The 23,433-nt window shown below is 33.5% G+C and overlaps 1 protein-coding gene across 5 annotated transcripts in view; it reads left to right on the top strand.

Annotated features, from left to right (window-relative positions):
- Positions 1-23,433, top strand: part of EPHA6 (EPH receptor A6) — a 963,391-nt gene that overhangs the window by 606,675 nt on the left and 333,283 nt on the right. For all 5 annotated transcript variants that reach the window (XM_030801993.1, XM_030801992.1, XM_030801995.1 and 2 more), the window contains one exon: positions 6,563-6,687. In XM_030801993.1, the coding sequence (XP_030657853.1) occupies positions 6,563-6,687 (125 nt within the window). The remainder of the gene's footprint in view (positions 1-6,562; positions 6,688-23,433) is intronic.

Below are 23,433 nucleotides of genomic sequence, written 5' to 3'. Positions count from 1 at the left end.
ATTGGATACAACTTTATGTAATCATATTTTCATTTAAATATTCTTCATTTGTTATGCCAAAAATAGTACATATGGTTGCTGCATAAAGAACGTATCTCAAAAACTTGTGTTTTCTTTTGAATCACCAAATTTTGTTCTTTGGTTACCCAAGAGTAGTCTCTCTGTTTAATGTAATAGTGAGAATGAATTTACTAAATACATACTCTTTTTCCACTCATTTTATTCCTTGTCAACATAAAAGTATAATATTTTTGCCTCATGAATTCTTTTTTAATTTTTAATTGATGCATAAAAATGGTATATATTTATAGGGTACAGTGTGATATTTTGATACATGAATACACTGTGTAATGATGAAATCAAGGTAATTAACATATTCATCCCCTCAAACATTTATTTTTTTGTTGGAAACTTTCAAAATCCTGTCTTCTAGCTATTTAAAAATATTCAATAGCTTATTAGCTACAGTCACCTACAGTGCTGTAGAACACTAGAAGTTATTTCTCTTACCTAGCTGTCATTTGGTATTGTTTAGCTAACTTTTCTTTATCCACTTCCCTCCCCATTCCCAGTCTCTAGTCACCATTATTCTATGCTGTATAATAAGATCAAATATTTTAGCTTTCACGGATGAGTGAGAACATGCAATACTTATCTTTCTGTGACTTACATATTTCATTTAACATAATGGCCTCCAGGCTCATCCATGTTGCCATAAATGACAGAAATTCATTCTTTTTAACAGTGGAATAGTATTCCATTGTGTGTGTTACATATTTTCATTATTTATTCATCTGTTGATGGATACTTTGATTGCTTCCATGTCTTGGCTATGGTGAATACTACTGCAATAAACATGATGTGGGGGGCTTAGAGTTGGGGGGATATTTCCCACATACTAATTTCATTTCCTCTCGATATATACCCAGTAGTAGGATATCTGGATCATGTGGTAGTTCTATTTTTAGTTTTTGAAAAGCCTCCAAACTATTTTTCATAATGACTGCAGTAATTTACATTCCCACTGGCAGTGGATGAGTTCCATGTTCTTTGTATCCTTACCAGCACTGGTAAGGATATTTTCTTTTTGATAATAGCTATTCAAATGGAGTGAGATGATAGTTTATTGTAATTTTGATTTACATTTTCCTGATGATTAGTGATGATGAGCATTTTTTACACATCTGTTAGTCTTTATATGTCTTCTTTTCAGAAATGTCTATTTAGATCCTTTGCCCATTGTTAAATAGAATTATTTGTTTTTTGTTGTTGTTGAGTGGTTTGAGTTCCTTGTATAGTCCTTGATATTAATCCATTGTTGAAGGAATAGTAGTTTGCAAATAGCTTCTCTTGTTTTTCAGGTGTTTGTTGACTCTGTTGATTGTTTTCTTTGCTGTTCAGAAGCTTTTAGTTTGATATAATCTCATTTGTCTATTTTTGCTTTTGTTTTTGTTACCTATGCTTTTGAGACCTATTCATAAAATGATTGCCTGGACTAATGTCCTGAGGCATTTCCCTAGTGTTTTCTTTAAATAGTTTTATATTTTTGAGTCTTACATTTAAGTCTTTAATCCATTTATGTTGATTTTTGTATACGGTGAGAGGTATCTAGTTTCATTTTCTACATGTGGATGTACAGTTTTCCCAGCACCATTTATTGAAAAGATGCCAAAAACATATATTGAGGAAAGGAATGTATGTTTTTGGCATCTTTGCCAAAAATCAGCTGGCTGCAAATACATAGGTTTATTTCTGTGTTCTCTATTCTGTCACATTGGTATTGAAATGTGTTTCTATGACAGAACCATGCTGCTTTGGTTACTATATCTTTGTAATATATTTTGAAGTCAGGCAGTGTGATGCCTCCAGATTTTGTTTTGTTTTGTTTTTTCCTCAAAACTGCTTCAGCGATTTGTTTTTTCTATTTCTGTAAAGAATGTAATTGTTATTTTGATAGGGGTGGTATGGAATCTAGATTGCTTTGGGTGGTATGGTGATTTAACAATACTAATTTGAATCCATGAGCATAGCATGTCTTTACATTTATTTGTTTCCTCTTAAAGTTTCTCATCACTGTTTTATAGTTTTTATTATAGAGATTTTTCATCTCTTTGGTTAAATGTATTCCTAGATATGGTATTTATTTATTGTTGCAGCTGTTTTAAATGGGATTGCCTTGTTGATTTTTTCAGCACATTTATGACTGTTGTATAGAAATGCTACTGATTTATGTACTGATTTTCTATCCTGCAACTTTTCTGAATTTGTTTATTAATTCTAAGAGTTTTTTTGGTAGAGTCTGTAGGTTTTTCTGTATATAAGATCATGAGACCTGCAATTAGGGAGAATTTTACTTCCTCCTTTCTAATTTGGATACCTTCTCTTTCTTTCTCTTGCTTAATTGTTCTGGCTAGGAATTCCAGTTCTATAATAAACAAAAGAGTGGTAAAAGTAAACGTCCTGGTATTATTTCAGTTCTTAAAGGAAAATCTTCCAACTTTTCCTATGATGTTGGCTGTGTGTTTATCATATATGGCCTTTATTGTGTTGAGGTACATTCCTTCTATACCTAATTTGTAGAAAGTCTATATAATGAAGAGATGTTGATTTTTATCAAATGCTTTTTTTTTGCATCTGTTGCGATAATTATATGTTTGTCCTTCATTCTGTTGATGTGATACTTAAAAATTGGTATTAGTTCTTCTTTAACAGGGTGGTACAATTCACCAATGAAGCCATTGCTCCTGGTCTTTTCTCTGTTGGGAGACTTTTTATTACTGGTTCTATCATGTTACTCATTATTGGTCTGTTCAGATTTTCTATTTCTTCACTGTACAACCTTGGTAGTTTGTATATGTTGAAGAATGTATTCATTTCCCCTAGGTTTTCGAATTTGTTAGCATTTTGTGGTTTATAACAGTCTCTAATGATCCTTTGTATTCTTGTGGTATCAGTTATAATGTCTTCTTTTTTGTTTCTGGTTTTATTTATTTGGGTGTTCTTTCTCTTTTTCTTAGTCTAGTTAAGGGTTTGTCAATTTTGTTCCTCTTTTCAAAATATTAATTTCATTGATGTTTTGTATTATTTCATCTCCATTTTGTTTATTTCTGTTCTGATCTTTATTATTTCTTTTCTTCTACTAGTTTTGGGCTTGATTTGTTCTTGCTTTTCTAGTTCCTTTAGATGCATCATTAGATTTTTTATTTGAAATATTTCTACTTTTTAAATATAGGAACTTATTGCTATAAACCTCACTCTTAGTACTGCCTTTTCTATATCTCTTAGGTTTGGGTATGTTTTGTTTCTATTTTCATTTGCTTCAAGAAAATGTGTAATTTCTTTCCTGATTTGTTTATTTGGTAACTTAGAAGCATTTTGTTTAATTTCCACATGTTTGTGTCTTTTTTGAGGTTCATCTTATTGATTTCTAATTTTATTCTATTGTGATCAGAAAAGACACTTGATATTATTTCAATTTTTATAAACTTGTTGAGACTTGTTTTGTGGCCTAACGTGGTCTATTCTGGAGAATGTTCCATGTGTATGAGAAGAATGTGTATTCTGCAGCTGTTGGATGAAATGTTTTGTAACTATTAGTTAGGTCCGTTTGGTCTATGGTGCTATTTAAATCCAATATTACTTTTTTGATTTTCTGTCTCGATAAGCTGTCTAATGCTGACAGTAGGGTGTTGAAGTCCCCAACCGCTATTGTATTGGGGTCTATCTTTCTCTTTAGATCTAATATTTGCTTTATATATCTGGTTGCTGCAGTGTTGAGTGCATATATATTTACAATTGTTACATCTTCTTGCTAACTTGATTCTTTTATCATTATATAAATGTCTCTTTAAAAGTTTCTGAAATAAACTCTATTTTACCTGATACAAGTATAGCTATTCTTGCTTATTTTTGGCTTGCATTTGCATGGAATGTCTTTTTCCATTCCTTCACTTTCAGTCCATTTGTGTCTTTACAGTGAAATGAGTTTCTGGTAAACAGTACATAGTTAGGTCTTGTTTTTTTAAGCAGTCTTGTTGTGTCTCTACAGTCTATAGTTAGGACTTATTTTAAATAGTGAATTATCTGAGAGCTTTTTCTTATATGAGACATTATTCATTTCTGTTTTAGCTCATATGACAAACTTTTATTTCCTAGTGACTTCTGTAATTATCTCTCGTTTTAAGAATATATTCTAGACCAAAAATAATGTTCCCATTGAACAGCCAGAAAGAGTTTTAAATGTAGTTTCTAAAGACCTTATTTCCTTAGAAAAACCAAACTTGTCATTCTCACAAATTTAAGAAAATACTTTGTCCTTAGAACACAAAAGCAACCTTCAGAAATAAAATGCCAAACTTTTAATACTTAAATCTTTCTTAGAAGTTGAAATATGACAGAATCAATTTTTCATATCTAATTCTCACCTGTGATTGGTGCATTTAAGTAGATTTCTGAAAATGAATTGGAAAGATATAATGAGTTTACAATGTAACTTCTAACTTGGAGTTTTTATTTACCTTAATATATCTAACATCTTTTATATTTTTTCTCAGGAGGAAAAAATCTAGTTCTTAATAGAACATAGTTACTCATTTGCGTTATAACTTTATAAAATATATATATATATAACAGCTTCAAAATTACAATACCAATACTAACATCAACAATATCATTATTAAAACAGTTTAATAATTTTCAAATAAGAAAAAAGTTTTTCTTATTTAATTCTTAAAGCACATCCCATTGATATTTTTGTTAAATCACTGTGTTTAAACCTATGTTTAACAGTTCCCTCTTGGAGGCTATGTCTCCAATTCAATACGGTATTCGTCATTTTATGATTCTGTTAATTTTTCAAAATTGTTCTTAAAGTTATTTGTTTATTTAGAGACGGAGTCTCGCTCTGTCACCCAGGCTGGAGTGCAGTGGCACGCTCTCCGCTCACTGCAAACTCCGCCTCCCAGTTTCTCGCCATTCTCCCGTCTCAGCCTCCCGAGTAGCTGGGATTACAGGCGCCCGCCACCATGCCTGGCTAATTTTTTGTATTTTTAGTAGAGACGGGGTTTCGCCGTGTTAGCCAGGATGGTCTAGATCTCCTGACCTCGTGATCCGCCTGCCTCGGCCTCCCAAAGTGCTGGGATTACAGGTGTGAACCACCGCGCCTGGCCTTTTAAAGTTATTTTTAATCATTTGTAATAATTTACTTTACAAAGTAAATTTGCAAGGCAAAATATATTCACAGACGTCCAGTTTCTAACCTTGTAGTGTTTATCCTATTGCCTTTCACCCCCTGAGGGCAACCATTATAATTATTCGCTATTCTTAGGTTTATCCTTACATCGTTTTTATACATTTTTCTTCACTTTACTTTCTTCAGTTAAAGATATATTCTGAAGTAACTCTATTCTAGTGTTGATAGATAGCCATAATACCTTTTTACAACTTCATAATTCTCTAGTGGATGTAGCATAGTTTTTCAACCACTCCCTTATTGATGGGCATTTAGATTGTTACAATCTTTAGAAATAAATCTCCAGGAATGGTATTGTAAATATGTCACTTTGTGTTGTGCAGTATATCTCTGAGAGAGATTCCAAAAAGCCAAAGTGTAAATAAATATATAATTTTTGCCTTAAATCTTTAAGGTTCCCTTCATAAGAGTTGTATCATTTTGCTTTACCACCAACAATGTGGTAACGTGTTTTATCCTATAGCCTAGCCAACAGAGTGTCTTACCAAATTTTTGTATTTTTTTTTTTTGCCAATCTGTTATGTGAGAAATGGCATATCAGTGTGTTTTAATTTGGATTTTATTTTTTCTTAATGAGTGTTGACTTCTATGTCAAACACTGCTGTTTTTTTAGAAATTAGAATACTTAAAAATTATTTTCTAAAAGGTGCAAAGACTCTGAGAGATATATATAGTTATATATTAGAAGCTTAACAGATTTTTTAATTCAAAATTATAATATATCGAAAAATAAAATAGACATGATTCTGAAAATAACTTCTAAAGTTAAATATTTTAATTTTATTCTATGTCACAGAAACTATGCAAAAGAAATAATCCTCACATTCATAAACAATCACTTATTGCAATTATAAAGCTTATAATATAAACTTTTATGAAGCCTTAAAATGTCTAGAGGAAAGGGAGAAGCCTATAAATGATCTTGTAATTGCAGAGTTTGTTTTTCCTACAGTAGATTAATATTTGATAAAACATACAAGCCAAGTGTATTGTATTTCATGTTATAGCTCAAGACCAAAACCATTTTAAAGAAAAATATCCTCCCCAATAATACCAAAGATGATGAGTTCTGGCCCTTACTCTTGCAATATTTGAGTTTTTCCTATGTTCCCTAAGAGTGTTCCTAAATATATTTAATGCCTTATTTGGATTGAATAGAGCGTATCCTAAGGCTATCTTATTAATCTGCCTTCAATAAATGGTGTCCTCTTCAACAAGAATTTTATTTTCCTTGGAAGAGAAAATATTAAAGAAAGGATAATGGAAAATGATTCCTGCCAATTAATTCTTAGTTATTTTCTTTCCTTTCAGCACCTTCCCTGATAGGTGTGGTAAGGAAGGACTGGGCATCCCAAAATAGCATTGCCCTATCATGGCAAGCACCTGCTTTTTCCAATGGAGCCATTCTGGACTACGAGATCAAGTACTATGAGAAAGTAGGTCTTATTTGGAGCTTCCTATAAAACTACATATATATGCATATATATTTATATATTGAGCATGTCGTTATACTATATTATTTTATTTTAAACCCTGTTCTTCTTTGGCCTAACCTCATACTTTCTGTTTCTTTGAATCCTCTCTAACTTGCTATTCTGCTTGTAAGTTATTAATTAATTTATCTTGTTTTGTGTCAGATTAAAGTAGAAGATGTAAGATGTTCATTTCTGTCATGACCTACTCTAGAGAGTTTTATAATATTGTAAGAAGTAGTAACTTCTTCAATTTATTCAATTTATAGTTTGGTTGCTATAAGATTGTTTCTAAAATTCAGTTGGGAAGAAATTTTAATATTGAGTTACTATAACCTGAAGTGGGTTTTTGTAGCACATATCCTTTGCCAGTGAGTTTAGAGTTACAGTCAGCTATAATTCGGAAAGTATTATTTAAGGGATAAATGGAAATAGCATATAAATGAAACACTTTCTTTACATTCAGGTTAGCTATTTTATTTTATAAGCTAGCAAGATAAATTCAGTTGACAAATCCTTATTTATAATAATGGAACCCTTATTTCTATTTTTGTCATACATTAGTATATTTCCCCATTATATACTTTATTCGCTTTATTATATTTATGTTCTTTATGCATTTTTCTCTCATTCCTCACCATTATGGTATTCTTGGCATCAGTATTACAGCAGACCACATAGTCAATTCTGAAATGTCTTGTTTTAATACTACTTCTAGAAATATGCAAAGGGAATGTTAAATAAAAATTTTAATGTAAAAATTATATGTAATATCCAGTAGTATATTACAATGAGAAGGAACATCTTGCATTTCTGTCCCTTACTAGAAGCAAAGGAAATCATAAATGAATTTAGTCTTCCTGTGAAGAAATAGAGGGCAAGAGGAGAAATAGAACTCTACTTTCTTAGTTTGTTTTGTGCTGCTATAACAGAATACCACAGATGGAGTAGTTTATAATAAACAGAAATTTATTGGCTTATGGTTCTGGAGACGAAGAAGTCCGAGATCGAGGACCCAGCATCTGGAAAGGAACTTCTTGGTTATTGATCCCACTGTGGGAGGGCAAGGCCAGGGTGAGAGAGAAGCAAAAGGAAGCCAAACTCATCCTTTTATTAGGAGCTTACTTCTGCAGTATGAAACCCACTCCCATGGTGACACCAAGCCCGCAGATGAAGCCATAGCCTTCATGGCCTAATCACCTCTTAAAGGTTCCATCCGTTGATTCTGTTATAATGGCAATCAAATTAAAACATAAGCTTGGCGGGGACATTCAAACCATAACACATACCTTCCTCTATTCTACTGCTTCAGAGTTAATCTGGGTTTGATAATAGGAGAGGTACCTTAGCAGCATGGCTGTATCCATTTTTTGTTGCTCTAATAATTTCAGCATTATGTAGTCAATAAAAACTGTCATTATCTTTAAGTGACATAGATAAATCCATAGCCTAGGAAAGGACAAATTTACTGAGTTTAAATTGGAATACAGATTCTGCAAATTATCCTGGCCAATACGTGCTCAGAAATCTGCTGGGCTAGCCTTTCAAATGTTATGGCCTATAGCACACTATCACAAGAAAACATATGTTTTCTGTTGACTGGTTTAAATATATTTTCACACACTCAAAATTTCTATTTAACAAGCAATGTGCATATATATACAAGCAACTCTTCAGAATCAAAATATTTCTCTGTGTTTTATAAGGGTTATATTTTACACATAGAAAATCACTGTCTAATTTTATAGTCATTTATACCTGATATGTTTGAGGATGAAAATGACTTGCAATATTTCTAAGTTAGGACAAATCATACAGATGTAATAGAAAGAGAACCACATTCATCCAATCAAAATTTTATAAATCAATATGATTCTAAAAGATAGTAATTAACATAATATTTATGTTCATTCTTATATGTACAATATTTGGCTTTATTACATAGGTTTTATTTTAGTGATGGAATAGGTAATGTTATGAAGGAGTTTATTTTGTAAGAAAATAGCAATAACCCACTACTAATGGATTAAACATGGAGTTGGAAGTCAAGGATCTCTAATTCATGTTCTGATTCTGCCTCTCATTATGCTTATGGCCAGGAAAAAGTCAATTAATCCCCCTATGCCTCAGATTTCATATTTACGAAATGGAAATAAAGATATTAACATTTTTGGCAGGTTGTAAAAATTAGGTATAAATAGACCTAAAGATGAATAACTCTAAGTTAGTATAAAAATCACTTAAGCAAGCATTAAGGAAATATTTAGCAAATAATACAACATAGAAAATGATAGCATGGGAATTATGTACAAACTAAATAAAATAATTATTCTTTTATACATAGACAATATATAAGCAACCAATTGAAAATGTTAGAATGCTAAAATCTTTCAGAGAGAACATAAAATGATAGCATTGAAATTTTTACCTACTTTGACTTCAGATTCTAACTGTACATTTTACACATCTGTATCTATGACATGGTTTCTCATTCCAAGCAAAGATTTATAACTTATAACTATGGAAAATTACAATGGAATTCAGTTTAAAGTGCTAATTTCTTTCTTTATTAATAATATAAATATTGTGGAGTAAGAAAAGCAAGATAAAAAGAAATATATATATATAAACATATAATTTCAGTTTTGGGACACAAATATTCTCTCAGATGTTTATATTTGCATATTATGATGTAGGTATAGAGGAATATAGAATAGAATAAGATGCACACTAGTCTGTTTCAAGTTTTGCCTATTTGGGAGAGTGAGGGAATGAGGTATTTGGACAGAGGCAGGGAAAACAGAGGGAGGTAGCTAGTATAGATAAATATGGATGAAAGGATGGATCCTAAATAGCTTTAGTCTGTGTCTTCAGTAGTTGTCTTCCCAAAAGCAGATCCAGAGACAAGTATTTGTATGCAAATGATTAAGCAAACTCCCAGGGGAACTGACAAAAGAATGGGGCTAGCAATACTGCGAAGGAAGGTGTCAATCAAACTCAGTAACAATGAAGGAAGCTCTGGATTCTAAATTATATCTCAGAGTTCATCTTATGAAAACAAAGAATCTGGGCTTCTCTACTTTGGCTTTAGTCAGTTATTGGCTACAGCCTCTGGTGTAAGTACATATATGGTGTGCAAAAAAGATTCGTAGGCACTTCTGGTTCTCTGCAGTGGCTCCAGTAGACCAAGTTTAGGTTCTAAAGAAGGCTACAGGTACAAGCTCTTAAATGCAAAACATGTAGAAGCCGACAAATGGAAACAGGGACAGGTAAAATTGATCCAGGTTGATTTGCTGGAGCACTATCAACAAAGGTAGCTAAATTCTTGAAGAACTATTGGAGAATTAATGCTTGGCTCATTGTACTATTTATATACTCTTCAGTCTTTAATATTGGTGCCATGTTGTTAAAAAATTGCATTTCATTTCAATCAGTTATTTTGTATTGCTATACACATAATTGATCCACAAAATATCCATATTTACACAAGTCTTTGAGGAATTAATGCTGTTTTAAGTTATTATTTCAAATGCATTTTTCTGTAAATCAGGAAAGAAGTTAACCTGCTTGGAATGTGAAGTGTCTACAAATACCTGAGGTTAAACAACATACTATTGTTATCACTGATAACACTGTTATCAACACTCATTGTTGCTCAGAGAGTGTGATATATTAGAAAAAAAGCACTGGTCTGAGTATTCAAATATTTGAGTTTGGCTCAGATCTTAACTTTTTTAGTTCTGTTTTCTCGTTTGTAAAATGAGGACCTAGAAAGATCTAGATCTAGGTAATCTTTTACAGTTCTAGCTATTGTCAAATGCTAATGTTTGTGTATGTACTGTTTTATATAAATTATCTTAATGTTATCCCATCCCTCAGATAACTATGGTTTTTCATTGAAATCTACTGAAATTAAACACACACACACACACACCTTTTTAAAATACCTCACCATAGAGAGCAGTATTCTTAACATCATAATTATATGTAAAAATTAAGACCCTAGCATTATTCTCTTTCTCCCTCTGTGTGTGATGTGTCTGAGTGTGTTTGTGTGTGTGTGTGTTTGTGTATTAAGAGTGATATGTGAGAAAGAAAACATGTGGCTTTATGGGTTATAATTAGATATTCGTTATTCAGTTAATTATATTCCCTAATTTTTAGTCACTTTTCTTTTTCATACTCAGTCTTTCATTTTCCTTTAGCTCAGGTGAATACAGCTTGACTATGAAAGGCACTTTAAAATAATATGGGAAGTCAAGATAAGTTGCAAAACTTTTTATTATTTTTCATTTTTTTTATTTACTTACTAATACTGCTTTTCTCCAATAGGCTCTCCAGTAGAGCCCATTCTTATAATGAGGGAACTAAGACATCATCTGCTCCCAACTTCTGAGTCTTTCCCCTTCAAAACAGTCCAAACCCTCTTCTATTCATATCGAAGAGCAAGTATACCCTTTGTCTTTGTTTGTTTTGTGATGCTATAACATAATATCTGAGACTGGGTAATTTATAAGAAACATAAATTTATTTCTCACAGTTCTAGAGGCTGGGAAGATCAAGGTGCCAGTAGGTTTGGTGTCTGGTGAGGGCCCCTCCTCATTTCCAAGATGGCTCCTTGAATGCCATATCCTCCACAGAGGAGAAATGCTATTCCTCACCCAACGGAGGAGGAGAAAAGCAAAGAGAGGGGAAGGGGAGGGCCATACTTGCCTTTTCATAAAGCACCAATCCCACCCAAGAGGGTGTAGCCTTCATGGCCTAATGATCTCTTAAGGGTTCCACCTATTAATACTGTTACAATGACAATTAAATTTCAAAATGAGGCCAGGCATGGTGGCTCATGCCTGTAATCCTAGCACTTTGGGAGGACATTCCAACCATACACCCTTCTCTTATCTCTGTTCCCTTCTGTCCTTACCCTTTGTGTTCACATTCTTAGTTTTTCTTCCTGTGCCCTCTTTTCCCTTCTCCTCCCTACTTTTCCCTCTTTCCTCTCCTTTTTTTCGCTGCCCAAGCAAGGCACACTTCCTTCTCTTGCTTCTTTGTTATTTCATTATTCTCTTAGTCTGTTTGGGCTACTGTGATTAAAACTAATAAACTATGTGGCTTATAGACAATAGACATTTATTTCCCATAGTTTTGGAAAGCGGGAAGTTCAAGGCCAAGGCTCCAGAAGCTTTGGCATTGGGTGAGGTCCTTTACAGGTTCATAGACAGTGGTTTTCTCACTGTGTCCTCACATGGCAGAAGGGTACGGGAGTTCTCTGGGGTCTCTTTTATAAGGGCAGTAATCCCATTCATGAGGGCTCCACCCCCAATCACCTAATCACCTCCCAAAGACCTCACCTCCTAATACCATGGCCTTGGAGGTGATTATTTCAACATATGAATTTTGGAAGGACATAAACATTCAGACTCAACAGTCATATTTACCAAAATTAGTCTTAATCAGAGTTATTTATTTGTGGATCTGGACTTCCCCCAGTAGTTTATGAGTCCCTGAAGAAAAGAGTTGATTTCAACCCTCAATCCTTGCCTAACACAGCTATTTCCTTTCAATAACATTCTAGCTGAATTAGTAATATTCTCTCTTTGTTCAGAACTCATTCCCAGGAAATTAAGAAATCATGCAGCCACTGTAAAATTACCTCTAACAATTTTTTTTTAAAGGCAGAAAAGGAAGAAAGAAAGCTAGCAAGACTTTCTGTTTCTACCTTTTCATAAGAAAGACCTATACAGATAAGCCCATCAGCTGAGAGAACATTCTATTAAGGACAAGAATGTAAGCTCTTGAGGGCAAGGATTTACTTTGTTCACTTTCTTATCCTTAGTGCTCAGAGAGGCACATAGATGGTAATTAATATATACCCATTGTTGACCAATTATATGCCAGGTAATCCTTTAAGTGTTTTGCAAGGACTAGCTAATTTACTCCTAACAACAAATGTTTGAGGAAAATATTATTATTCTTCCCATTTTACAGATTAAGAAACTAAGCCACAAGAAGGTTAAGTATCTTTACCAAAATCACACAGCCAGTAAGTGGGTGTTAAAACCGGCCATCATACCTTACATCACAGCGGATGTCTCAGAAAGTCAGTGCTTTCTGCTGATGCTGATTTTCTAGGTTCCCTGAGGCCAAACACTTCACTACTCTCTTATGTCAATTTTGCATCTGCAAAATGGAAGGAATAAAACATACCTATCTCACCAGGGTGTTGTACAGCTCCCCTAATTATCAACTGGTAGCTCATTTTGCAAACATGAATCCCCTCATAACAGTTCATTATTCTCACATCCAGTATTTTAAGACACCGTGACTGTTAAAGTCTTTTTCTCAAAGTGCTCGTTAATTTTTATCACAGTCAGCAGTTTTTAGATTTTAAGAAAACTCATCATGAAAAAGGTAGCATTTCTTATATCCAGATGGTCAATAATTATTTATATGAAACGATGAATTAATATAACCTGCCAGTGTTTCACCTAGTTCACAGATTATAGAAAAACTATCTTTGCTTTTTAATTAAAAATAAATAATTTTGTGACACTGAAGACAGTGTATTATTAAAAAAAGTAAGGAGATTTGTGGAAAGCTTTTCATTATGGGAAATATTTTTATCAATCAGGGATGATTTAAAGTAGCCTCTTTTAAAAGAAGGTTGAAGTCTTGGTGTCTTTTCTGAAAGTCGCATACTCCTCAGTATCACACTTTGCACAATAAGTCTTTTTTCTTCCTCCCTAATCCTGTTATTCTACTTTCTCAATATAGTTTTTCCACAGATGACAACCTAATAATTATCCATCATTTTTCTAAAGATGGATAATCAGTAACATGCATCTTTGTTTAAAAATACATGAAGAAATTATTGTAGCAATAATCAACATAAGAAAGAAAAACAACCCTTTCTTTTTATATGCTGCTCAATATACATTTCTCATTTTCTTTTGTTGTATTTCCTTTACTTAAGTGTTTGCCCAAGGGAGGAAGAGAATTTTATCTTTACTTCCAGGAAAGCTACTCTTACCTCCATCCATTATTTAGGTACAGAAACACATCTTTGTTCTCTGCCTGTCCCTTCCCCCGTGACCATCTAATTCATACATTTGTAAACCTTAATGTAAACTATCATACAAAGTTAAATGTGGTTATTACACAAGGAACTAATAAAAGTGTGATTGAGGAAAGTGTATATGGATCACATGGGGATCTTGCTGAAATACAGATTGTAATATATTTGATTGGGCGAATGAGTAGTGTTAGGGGTGGTAACATGAGATTTTAGATTCCTAGCAAACTCCTAAGTGATTCTAGCATTCCTCTGAGTTGTCAGTCTCTAGAAGCCCTACTTTTCCTTCACCTCATTTAATCGAGTGTTGATAAAGGGGAAAATAATCACAATGCTCTCAACATAGACGTGAACTTACATGCTATGTCCCTATAACTGGCTAGCATCTCTGCAGATTTTACATGATTTGTAGATGTTTTTGATCTGTAGTGTTACATGACATCAGAACTACAAGTATTAATGGGAAGCAAAATGCAGTAAAGGACCAAGTCAATTTTGGATACAATTCAGTGTTTATAGTGGAATCAGCAAGTTCCTGAACTGGTAACTAACGTTTTTATGTCGTTGTTTTTTTTTTTGTTTTTTTTTTGTTTATATAATTATTTGTTGCAGTGTCCACCACAGAGAAATTAGATGTGAGCATTCGGTACTAATTAGAACAGCATTACCTGAAAGAAAATGGACAGCAAGGGAATTTACTGATACAGACACTCATTATAAAGGTTTTATATCCAATTTCCATGTTGTTCAGTAAACATCACATTCTCTGTGGAAGCTTGTCTGGCTTAGTAAGCCCAGGGAGGACCATAATGCCTAGAGCAGAGATTCTCATGGTAGCAAGACTCTGACTGGGGTCATTACTGCATCCACAGCAGCATCTGTATGGTGTACCCTTATCAAATAGGAAGAAACTAAAAATATATTGACAGCAACATTGCAGAGTCTGCAAACACATGAAAATTACAGATATCTACTAACTATACCTCTAAAGTGTCTCCTGTTTTATAAAAGTTATTCTATCTTTGGTTTGGTTTGAAGAATGGATTTGTTTAAAATTATAGAAGCTGCATTTAGTGTATTAAAGATTTGCACATCCAAGAAAGAAAAAAATAGTTGGTAAAACTAAGGACTGTGAATAAACTTCATTTAAAATTTGAATATGCTATAGGGGAAAAGAAACATCTTTCTTTTCTATCTCTAGGCTCATGACTGAGGTCCTTATAAAAACCAATTAAGAAGAGACAAGCCTAAAAATTTACTTAATGTGAGTTTTACATAGGCCAGGAGCCTTCAGATATAAAGACCCAAAGAAATAGAGAAACCTATGTGTTTTTATGCTTAGGTTTGAACAAAAGTGGACAGTTGCACAGCAGTATGATTAAGCGAAGGGATATGATCCAATGGTAATAAACTTGGGGGAGTCGCTTAACAAGACTTACTGTTCAGATTATTTTTTATATATTTGTGTCTTTATAGATAAAGATATTCTTTCCTCTGGGCATAGGGATAGCACCTCTCAAATGAAGGGCTCTTGACCTGATTTCAGAGGAAGAGGGCAGGAGAAAGTCAAAGGGTGATCTTTCTACTTTTGCTGTTTGCTCAAGTTCCAAGGTGCCGTATTTGGGGATAGAATGTTTTGAACCCCATCAATATCTAACTTTATAGACTGAAATAAAGGTTATGACTATCAAAAGTTTATGTTCTGGTTACAAGAAAACAAAACTCTCTTTCCTACTGCTCAGAGGGCTGGAATTCTTTTGGTGGTATGGAGTCATATGGTAGAATTTCAGTCCCAGCCTGATCTTGTGTACAACTAGGTAAGGCTACACAATTAATCCCACTTCTGCTAAATTGCCGTATTTCAGTCAGCTCCAAGTTACACCTTTGAATTCAGTTTCACATTCTAACCTCATATTCGGTTGCTTCCGTATTCCTAGTCATACACTTCTGAATTTGCTTCCTCACCACTTTTCCTGAATTCCATGTCTTTATCTCTTTTTCGATGAGGTTCGAATAATCTTAAGTTGTTTTCCAGTTCTGAACTTCCATGACTGCAGAAGCTTATTTTCATTTTGTTATGCTTTGCTATGCAATGTGATAGAAAAAATCAAATAAGACTAAGAAATGAATGAGACATTTGATGTTTTCAGTGAAAATATGATATATATATAGAAATTAAAAATGACAGAGAAGTACATAAAAAGATAAGGATGAAACAGTAATTCAATTTCCTCAGCAATCTGGAAATCTACATATACTATCAAGTTTTGCATTTGTAAGAAAACAGAAAAAATATAAAGCTATTTTTAAGTGATTATTTACTTCTAAAAAATGTCCACTTTCTCTTAAAGAAACTGTACTGTTTGGAGGAAAGAAAATAATACAATGTGGGATATACTTGGGGAGTCCAGAGGTTATGTTATCTGCAATAGTAAATTATCAGAGATCACAATGTGCCTTTTAAGCATTTGGGCTAATACCCACCAATAATCAGTGTAGCTTGGGATTATTAGTATTTTTCTTTTTCTTTTTTTTTTTTTTTAAGAAAATGCCTTCTGGGGAGTAACAAGGACATAAATTCAAAATTCCTCTAAATTTCTGTTCTAGTTTGGTGAAAATCAAAGAAACAAAACTCACAGACACCACTTTTAAAAAACGTAGTCATCGCCATGAATTCAAAGTGCAGTCAGCCTTCAAAAAACTACTCTTCCAGCAATGAAAAATGTAAATATAATGTTGCTACTTTTGAAAGCCTGTAAACCAAAAAGTGAGTGAAGCAGGTCTCAACTGAAAGAAGTTTATTTTGCCAAGGTTGAGGATGTGCCTGGGGAAAAAAATACAGCCATTGGAGCATCTGTGACATGAGTTTTTTCCAAAGGGGGTTTTGGGAACTTAAGTATTTACAGGGGAAAGAGCCAGCAGGAGTGAGAAAAGGGGAAGGAGGGTAGGAAGTGAGGCAGATCGTTACATTCATGTGAGGCTCTGATTAGCCCCAATGAATCTACATTTTATGTGTGAAAACAGAGAGTAAAGGAAAAAGTCAATTATACATTGCCTTGGTTAGTAAATCTACATTTTACATAAGATAAACTAAGCCTTTGAAAAGAGGGTGCAATGGAAATGAGGCTATGATACAAGGTTGTGAAATTACAGTTCTCTGTCTGGGAACTAAAGGAAAGCAGTTTTTGCATGGCTCAGTTCCCAAGCTTTACTTTCCCTTTGGCACGGTGAGTTTGGGGTCCTGAGATTATATTTTCTTTCACAAGCCAGAAGTACAAGGCAGGCACCTAATTTACTATCCCAAAATGATGAAGGACTAAATACCTAAATACCTAAAGATAAATCTTACCAGTTTTTAAATATAAATTTCAAGATAAGAGCTGCAACTAGATTATGTTAGCTAACCCTTAGCAAGTTTTTCCTTGATAACTGGCCTTACCAAAGAGTTGACTGAGTCATATTCCCTGGAGACAAATGCAAGATTTGTTCATTTCAGATGCAATTAAAAATGCTACCATATTTGTGTCTATTCCCTAAACAATCATTATTTGGGGCTACAAGTACAAACATACTTACCAAATCATACATTTACTTTTTGCTTCTGATACTTCTGATACTCTACTGCTGCTCCCTTCAATCTGAAAATCTTAATAAGAAAATCTATATCTTGAACAAAGATGCATTTATTTCTTCCAAGGATTTTGAACCTATGAAAAATTGTGAAGTTTATATTAAGAAATTTCCTAAAAATGGTGAGGTAGCTTTTTACTGAGTTGCATTGTTTGACTCCATTTATCTTCAGGAACCATAGTAGAGGAAACATATACCCTACAGAGGGTAAGGCAGAGTAGCAACTTACCTTAGTAGCTATCAGAAATTTAGTCAGGTTTCCTTATAGAGATACTCTCCTCCAAGAAATGCTTCTGTAAAAAGTGTATGTATATAGGTGTGCGTGTGTGTGTCTAAACTGTGCATTTTAAAGCACAATTCTTATTAGGCACTATAGCTTTCAAAATATTATAAAGAAAATGCAATCTTTTAACAGGAATTTTCCTTAAGAAACATCTGAGCGGCTCTGTTCTCCTGCTAATTTGACTTGATTTGCAGATTTTTACTACCAGAGGGGAAGTCTAACATCCAAGATTTGTAGTAGATTCAGCATTAGGAAGTGTGCCCTCTTGGAGAAAGGAAACCCATGTTTATTGTAGGGCCAGGATCTGATTTTGTTAAATAAATCAGAAATAGAATAAAAAATGAGTTGGATGATAAAATGTTTGCACATTTCTAATCCTTGAAACTAATTTTTGGTCTCGAATGTATAGAACAAAATCTTAATACTTCAAATGGATTATGAAAAGACCAAAATAATACTAATATTTACTGAGTGCATTTCATTGATGCTGACTCATATTAAGACAAGCTAATTAGCTGCTAACCAATTGAGAAACGCTGACCTACTTCATCATTATCGGTTAGATTTTAGCCAACTGTCAATTTAATAAGAAACTGTAATAAAAATGTAGTTTAATATTGATGGAACACTAAAAGTGGATAGACTGTTGCAATTTCATTTTTCTTCTTTCTCATTTAATATTTGATGGCTCTTTAATGGATTCACATTGATATTTTTGAAGTAAGGTATCAAATAGGAACAAAAATGTACTATAATTTAAAATCATAAACTGGTTTAAATCAAATTGAACTGCCTAGTTCTATTATCAGCTCTGTTTCGAACTAGTTGTAGACCTTGGACAAGCCCTTAAACTTCTCTTTGCTTCAATTTCCGCTTATTTTTATGCTCCTTCTCAGCTACTGGAGATTCAAAGTAAGTAAATCTCTAGTCATCGTGGATTTTGACAGACCTATGTTAGAATTCAGGCTTTGACACTAATTAGCTGTGTGACCAAGGCTTCTATGGGTCTCACAGGCCAACCCTAGGTTAATATGAGAGGAGACTGTGTAATGGTGTGAATACCAGAAGGTGGGAACTATTGAGGTCAATCGTGAAGGCTGACCCCGTATCAAGTGGCTTGGTAGCATCTGTGGTGCTTTAGTTTGACTTCAACAGAAATTTATCTGGGAAGAAATGAGATATACCTATTTTGAAATGCCCACAGTTTTTAAACAATGCTCTAGACAGTTCATTGATATGACAATTTCCTTTTTTAGAATTTCCCTGCAAAACTGGACTGTGCTGTCCAAAATTCACCATATTAACGTTAAGTTTATACACACAACAGATCTTTTTTATTTCCAAATAATTGGGTCATATCCTTTAAATAGCCAAAGTAGGATTTTTCTGTCTCTAAAATAAAAAACCTAACTAATTTTTCAAGTAAGCAATCTTATGGGGGTATACACCCCCATTATAAAAGATAAACAGAACAACTTATCCCTTTGGCTTCATATTCAGCTCTAAGAATTTACGTTGTTTTGACACTCGTAACACCTTAATAATTTTTGATAGGTAAAGTAGGCCAGATTCTATGAGAGCAAACTTCCTGTTTTACACAACGGTGAAACGACCTTTGTAAGTAATGGAAGTCTTCTCTCCCTATATAATTATTCATAGAAACTAAAGATACATGGGAAAGTAGTTAATATTGTGTAAGCACTGAAAAATTCAATTTGTAAAAGAGATTCTTAAACTTGATTATATAAACCAACAGACAGCCTTCTTAGGTAATTAAAAAATAAAATATTTAAACTTTTCCTGAGTCAGTATTAGTTATAGTATCAAAAACAAATAAATTATGTGCCACATAGCTGTATAAGGAGCCATGGCAAGATAAATAGATCAACTCATAGTATGGAACAATTAGCCACAAAAGTAGCATGAATTTGTGTGTGAGAGAGTGAAAGAGAGATTTAAATCTTGAATATGCATCCTAGCACAACTTTTCCTTTTTTTTTTTCTTTTTCTTAAGTCAGGGTTTGACTCTATGACCCAGGATGAAGTGTAGGGGCACACTCATGGCTCACTGTAGCCTCAAACTCCTGGGCTCAAGCAATCCTCCTGCTTCAGCCTCCCAGAGTGGCTAAGACTACAGGTGTGTGCCACTATTCACGGCTAAGTTTGTTTATATTTTGTAGAGAGAGAATCTTGCTTTATTTCAGGAGCTGGTCTCAGATTCCTGGCCTCAAGAAACTCTCCTGTCTCAGCTTTTTTTTTTTTTTTTTTTTAAAGAGACAGGATCTTGCACTGTTGCCCAGGCTGGAGTGCTGTGGCACAATATTGGCTCACTGCAACCTCCAGCTCAAGTGATTCTTCCACCTCAGCTTCCTAAGTAGCTGGAACTACAGGCACATGCCACCACAAGCAGTGAAGTTTTTAGTTTTATGTAGAGACAGGGGGGCCTCACTATGTTGCCCAGGCTGGTCCTGAACTTCTGGGCTCAAACAACCTTCCCACCTTGGCCTCTCGAAGTGCTGGAATCACAGGCATGAGCCATAGCACCTGGCCTTTTTTAAAAATAATAGTCGGATATAGGGTTGAGTTTTGAAATAGGAAAATTAAATTGAGAAAGGCCATTTCCCAATAATTTTTTATATAGATTTGTATTACTTAACATATTCAAATAAATATCTTAATAAACACATGGCTAAACACTGAGGCATTCCCCTGCTTCAACCAATTCTCTCAACTCTGTGATATTTGGCTCACCTTTTCTAATTGTTAATCAGTACGCCTCTTTAAAAAGGAATTTCTTTTAGAAAATGCCTTACTTTCTTAATTTAAATAGGTACTTAACACCCTCAAGAAATGCATCAAACCTTTAAAATTTAGAGAAAAAATAATTACTACAAACGTGCTCTGGGACTTAAACTATTACAACGAAACTGTTTTAGCTTATTCCCACATAGTAAGCGATGTATAGTAAGCTGCTTCATTTCCCGGCTCTACTATTATTATCCTCATTCCTCAAGGGTAGACTTAAGTGTCTTAGATTCTCAAATGAAAGGGAAAAAAACCTAAGTCTGTATTCTGCTTCAAATAACTAGAAATAATTATGAGGCTTCTTTGACCAGATACAATTTTTGCCTTGGAGAGTAAAGCGCAGCCCCTTGTAACAGCCATTATTAATGACACTGATATAATTACTATTTGAAAAAAGGAAATCTGCCCAGAAAAATCAATTATAAACCACCAAATGTTCCTTGGACTTTTCAGAGAGATTCTATGCCTATTGTCCCTCATGACCTCTCCATTAAGAGACTGGTTGGCTATATTCCTAATGGTTGCCTTCAATTATTTAGAGAGGACTTCTAAGCTTTTGTATTTCATATTAAAATGTCCTGGAGAGCATTTCCTGATTGACTTGCTTGCAGAACAGAGAGGTCACTCTGGGGAAAACAGAGTAACCTAGGTGGCTTTGCTCTAAAAAGGTAACTCAGAGTCCTCTTCCATTAGGGCAGTTTATCATGCAAACATTGATTCTCATACAATGAAGCAAACAGTGTATGATGACTTTGCTTTCACTGAAAAATTACAGAAAAAAAAGAATAGTTGAAAGAGTCTTTAGGAGTAGTTATCTGTAATCTAAAGCGAGCTTGATTTGTGCATCTGCATTTATCACCTCTTGTTTTTAACTTGCCACATTCTACTTCTCTTAACATTATTCTCAACATTAGTGGATGAGCGTCCTCTTATAATCATGCAATATTAATTAGTCTCCAGTTGTAAGAGATGTATTGGTTTGTAATTCTGTCTTATCTATTCCTTTGACACCTTGAAGCTGGTAAAATTTTCTAAAAGATATAGTTGAAGGCAAAATTAGAAATGAAGACAAACTTTATAAAATGGCAGAGAATATCCCAGGCAAAATACATGTTGAGATGAGGGTATGAATTTGTGAAAGGACAAAACAAACTCAAACTGGTCCTGTGTAATGGTTACAAACTTGACCATATATATCCTTTGATTTAAAAATACTACCAGTTTTGTACAGTCTGTATCAGAAGAGCTTGTTAAAGCACTTGTCTTTGAATTCAGGCGTCTGTTTGAAGCAGATCACAAAATGGACATTTCAAATCACAATTCATGTACCGTGTCTGATTTCTATTCCTTTGATAAATTAAATGATCAGTAACAAAGTATCTGTAACACATTAAGCTCCCTGAAAAAATTACTCCAATGAATTAAAACTCAACAATATGCCTGCATTCTGCATTCGGAAACATTGGTTGAATTTGTTTGTTGATTTAGTCAATCGTCTTTTAAAAAGCACTTGAATTTTTTTTTACTTGAGTTTTGCTTCAGAAAAAAAAATCTAATTTTGTAATTATGGAGTTATATAGTTTGTTGTCAAAGTAAATGTTTCTTCATTTCACCTAATTGTCAGAATTTTTTGGACCAATTTTTAGCCCAAGTATTATAATCTGTGGCATACAAAAATCTAAAACACCTACTTGTTTTTATTATTACAAATCTACACTTCACCTTGTATTAATATTTTGTTTTAATATAGAAAAAAGTAGAAAGAATAAAAGGAAAGAAAGAGAAGAAACAAAAATGAGTTAAATACCCTTATGTGCCAGGTCCTGAGCTACATATTTTTGTGTCAACCTGAGAGCAGATCCAGAATTATTTCCTTCACACCACGCCGTTTCCTAAAAATTAAATCCAAGACTTTTTGGCAATCTAAAGTTATATTAGAATTTAGAGTTAAGTGAAATGCTATGATAAAAATCCTTTGTGGATAAAATTTTAAATAATTAAAGAGATGAAACATTTTCATTTTTGGATTAGGCACTAACCTATGATGGAGAGGTGTTTAATATTAATAAGTGTGACAAAATGAGAGGATAAGAGGATTCTAGGTAAAGGGAACATAAGTGTGAAAGTCCAAGGCAAGGAACTTGGCAAGCTGAAGGAAGAGACAGTGTTCTGTGGCTTGAATATAGTAAGGAAGGAGAGATGAGCCTGAAACAGTGAGCAGAGGAAAGCAAAGTACACCATTTCTCTCCTCTTTCCCACATTTAACAAATATTTATTGCATACCTACATGTATAATGTTTAGCAGTACAGATTCACATTAGGAATGATATTAAAATTTTTAAACAGTATCATATTTGTTTATGCTTAAGATATAATTAACTCATTGAAAATTTATTTTCTTTCATGATTATGAATACCTTTATATCTTTCATCAATATCATTTTAACTTTCAGTTATTTTTCCGCAATCTATCATTCAGGAAACTAATCTAGAAAAATTAACTATTTTATACCTCTTACTCTCTTCTTTCCCTTTTTTAAAAGCTCAGATCAAGATAAGGCATTTACAAATGTCTTTAACATATTTATAATCATAAAATAATACATTTGATTCATAAATTTTATTTCCCAAAATATTAGTTTGGAATGAATCCAAAACAAAATGTAACACCATTTCAAAAGTTAAAATATTCCAGTCAGCATATGTCCTTGATGAAATGTATTTCTTAAAACAATTATACTCCTGGTATGTCTTTCATTTCATTTAAACATATATGTCATTTGCTAAGTAAATATTTTTCAGGGACAAAAGAGAATTGCAAGTGACTGTACACCTTTCTCTGACCATGTTTGTCTCTCCACGTTGGGTTGTTAAGTCCTATTGGGAATATATCTGATGTATCTTTGGCCTCCCTGGAGAAAAG

Source organism: Nomascus leucogenys, chromosome 21 (assembly GCF_006542625.1).
Source record: "Nomascus leucogenys isolate Asia chromosome 21, Asia_NLE_v1, whole genome shotgun sequence".
In the NCBI taxonomy this organism is placed as follows: domain Eukaryota; kingdom Metazoa; phylum Chordata; class Mammalia; order Primates; family Hylobatidae; genus Nomascus; species Nomascus leucogenys.
Note: the sequence above shows the minus strand (reverse complement) of the source record. Positions and strands in the feature narration are given on the sequence as shown.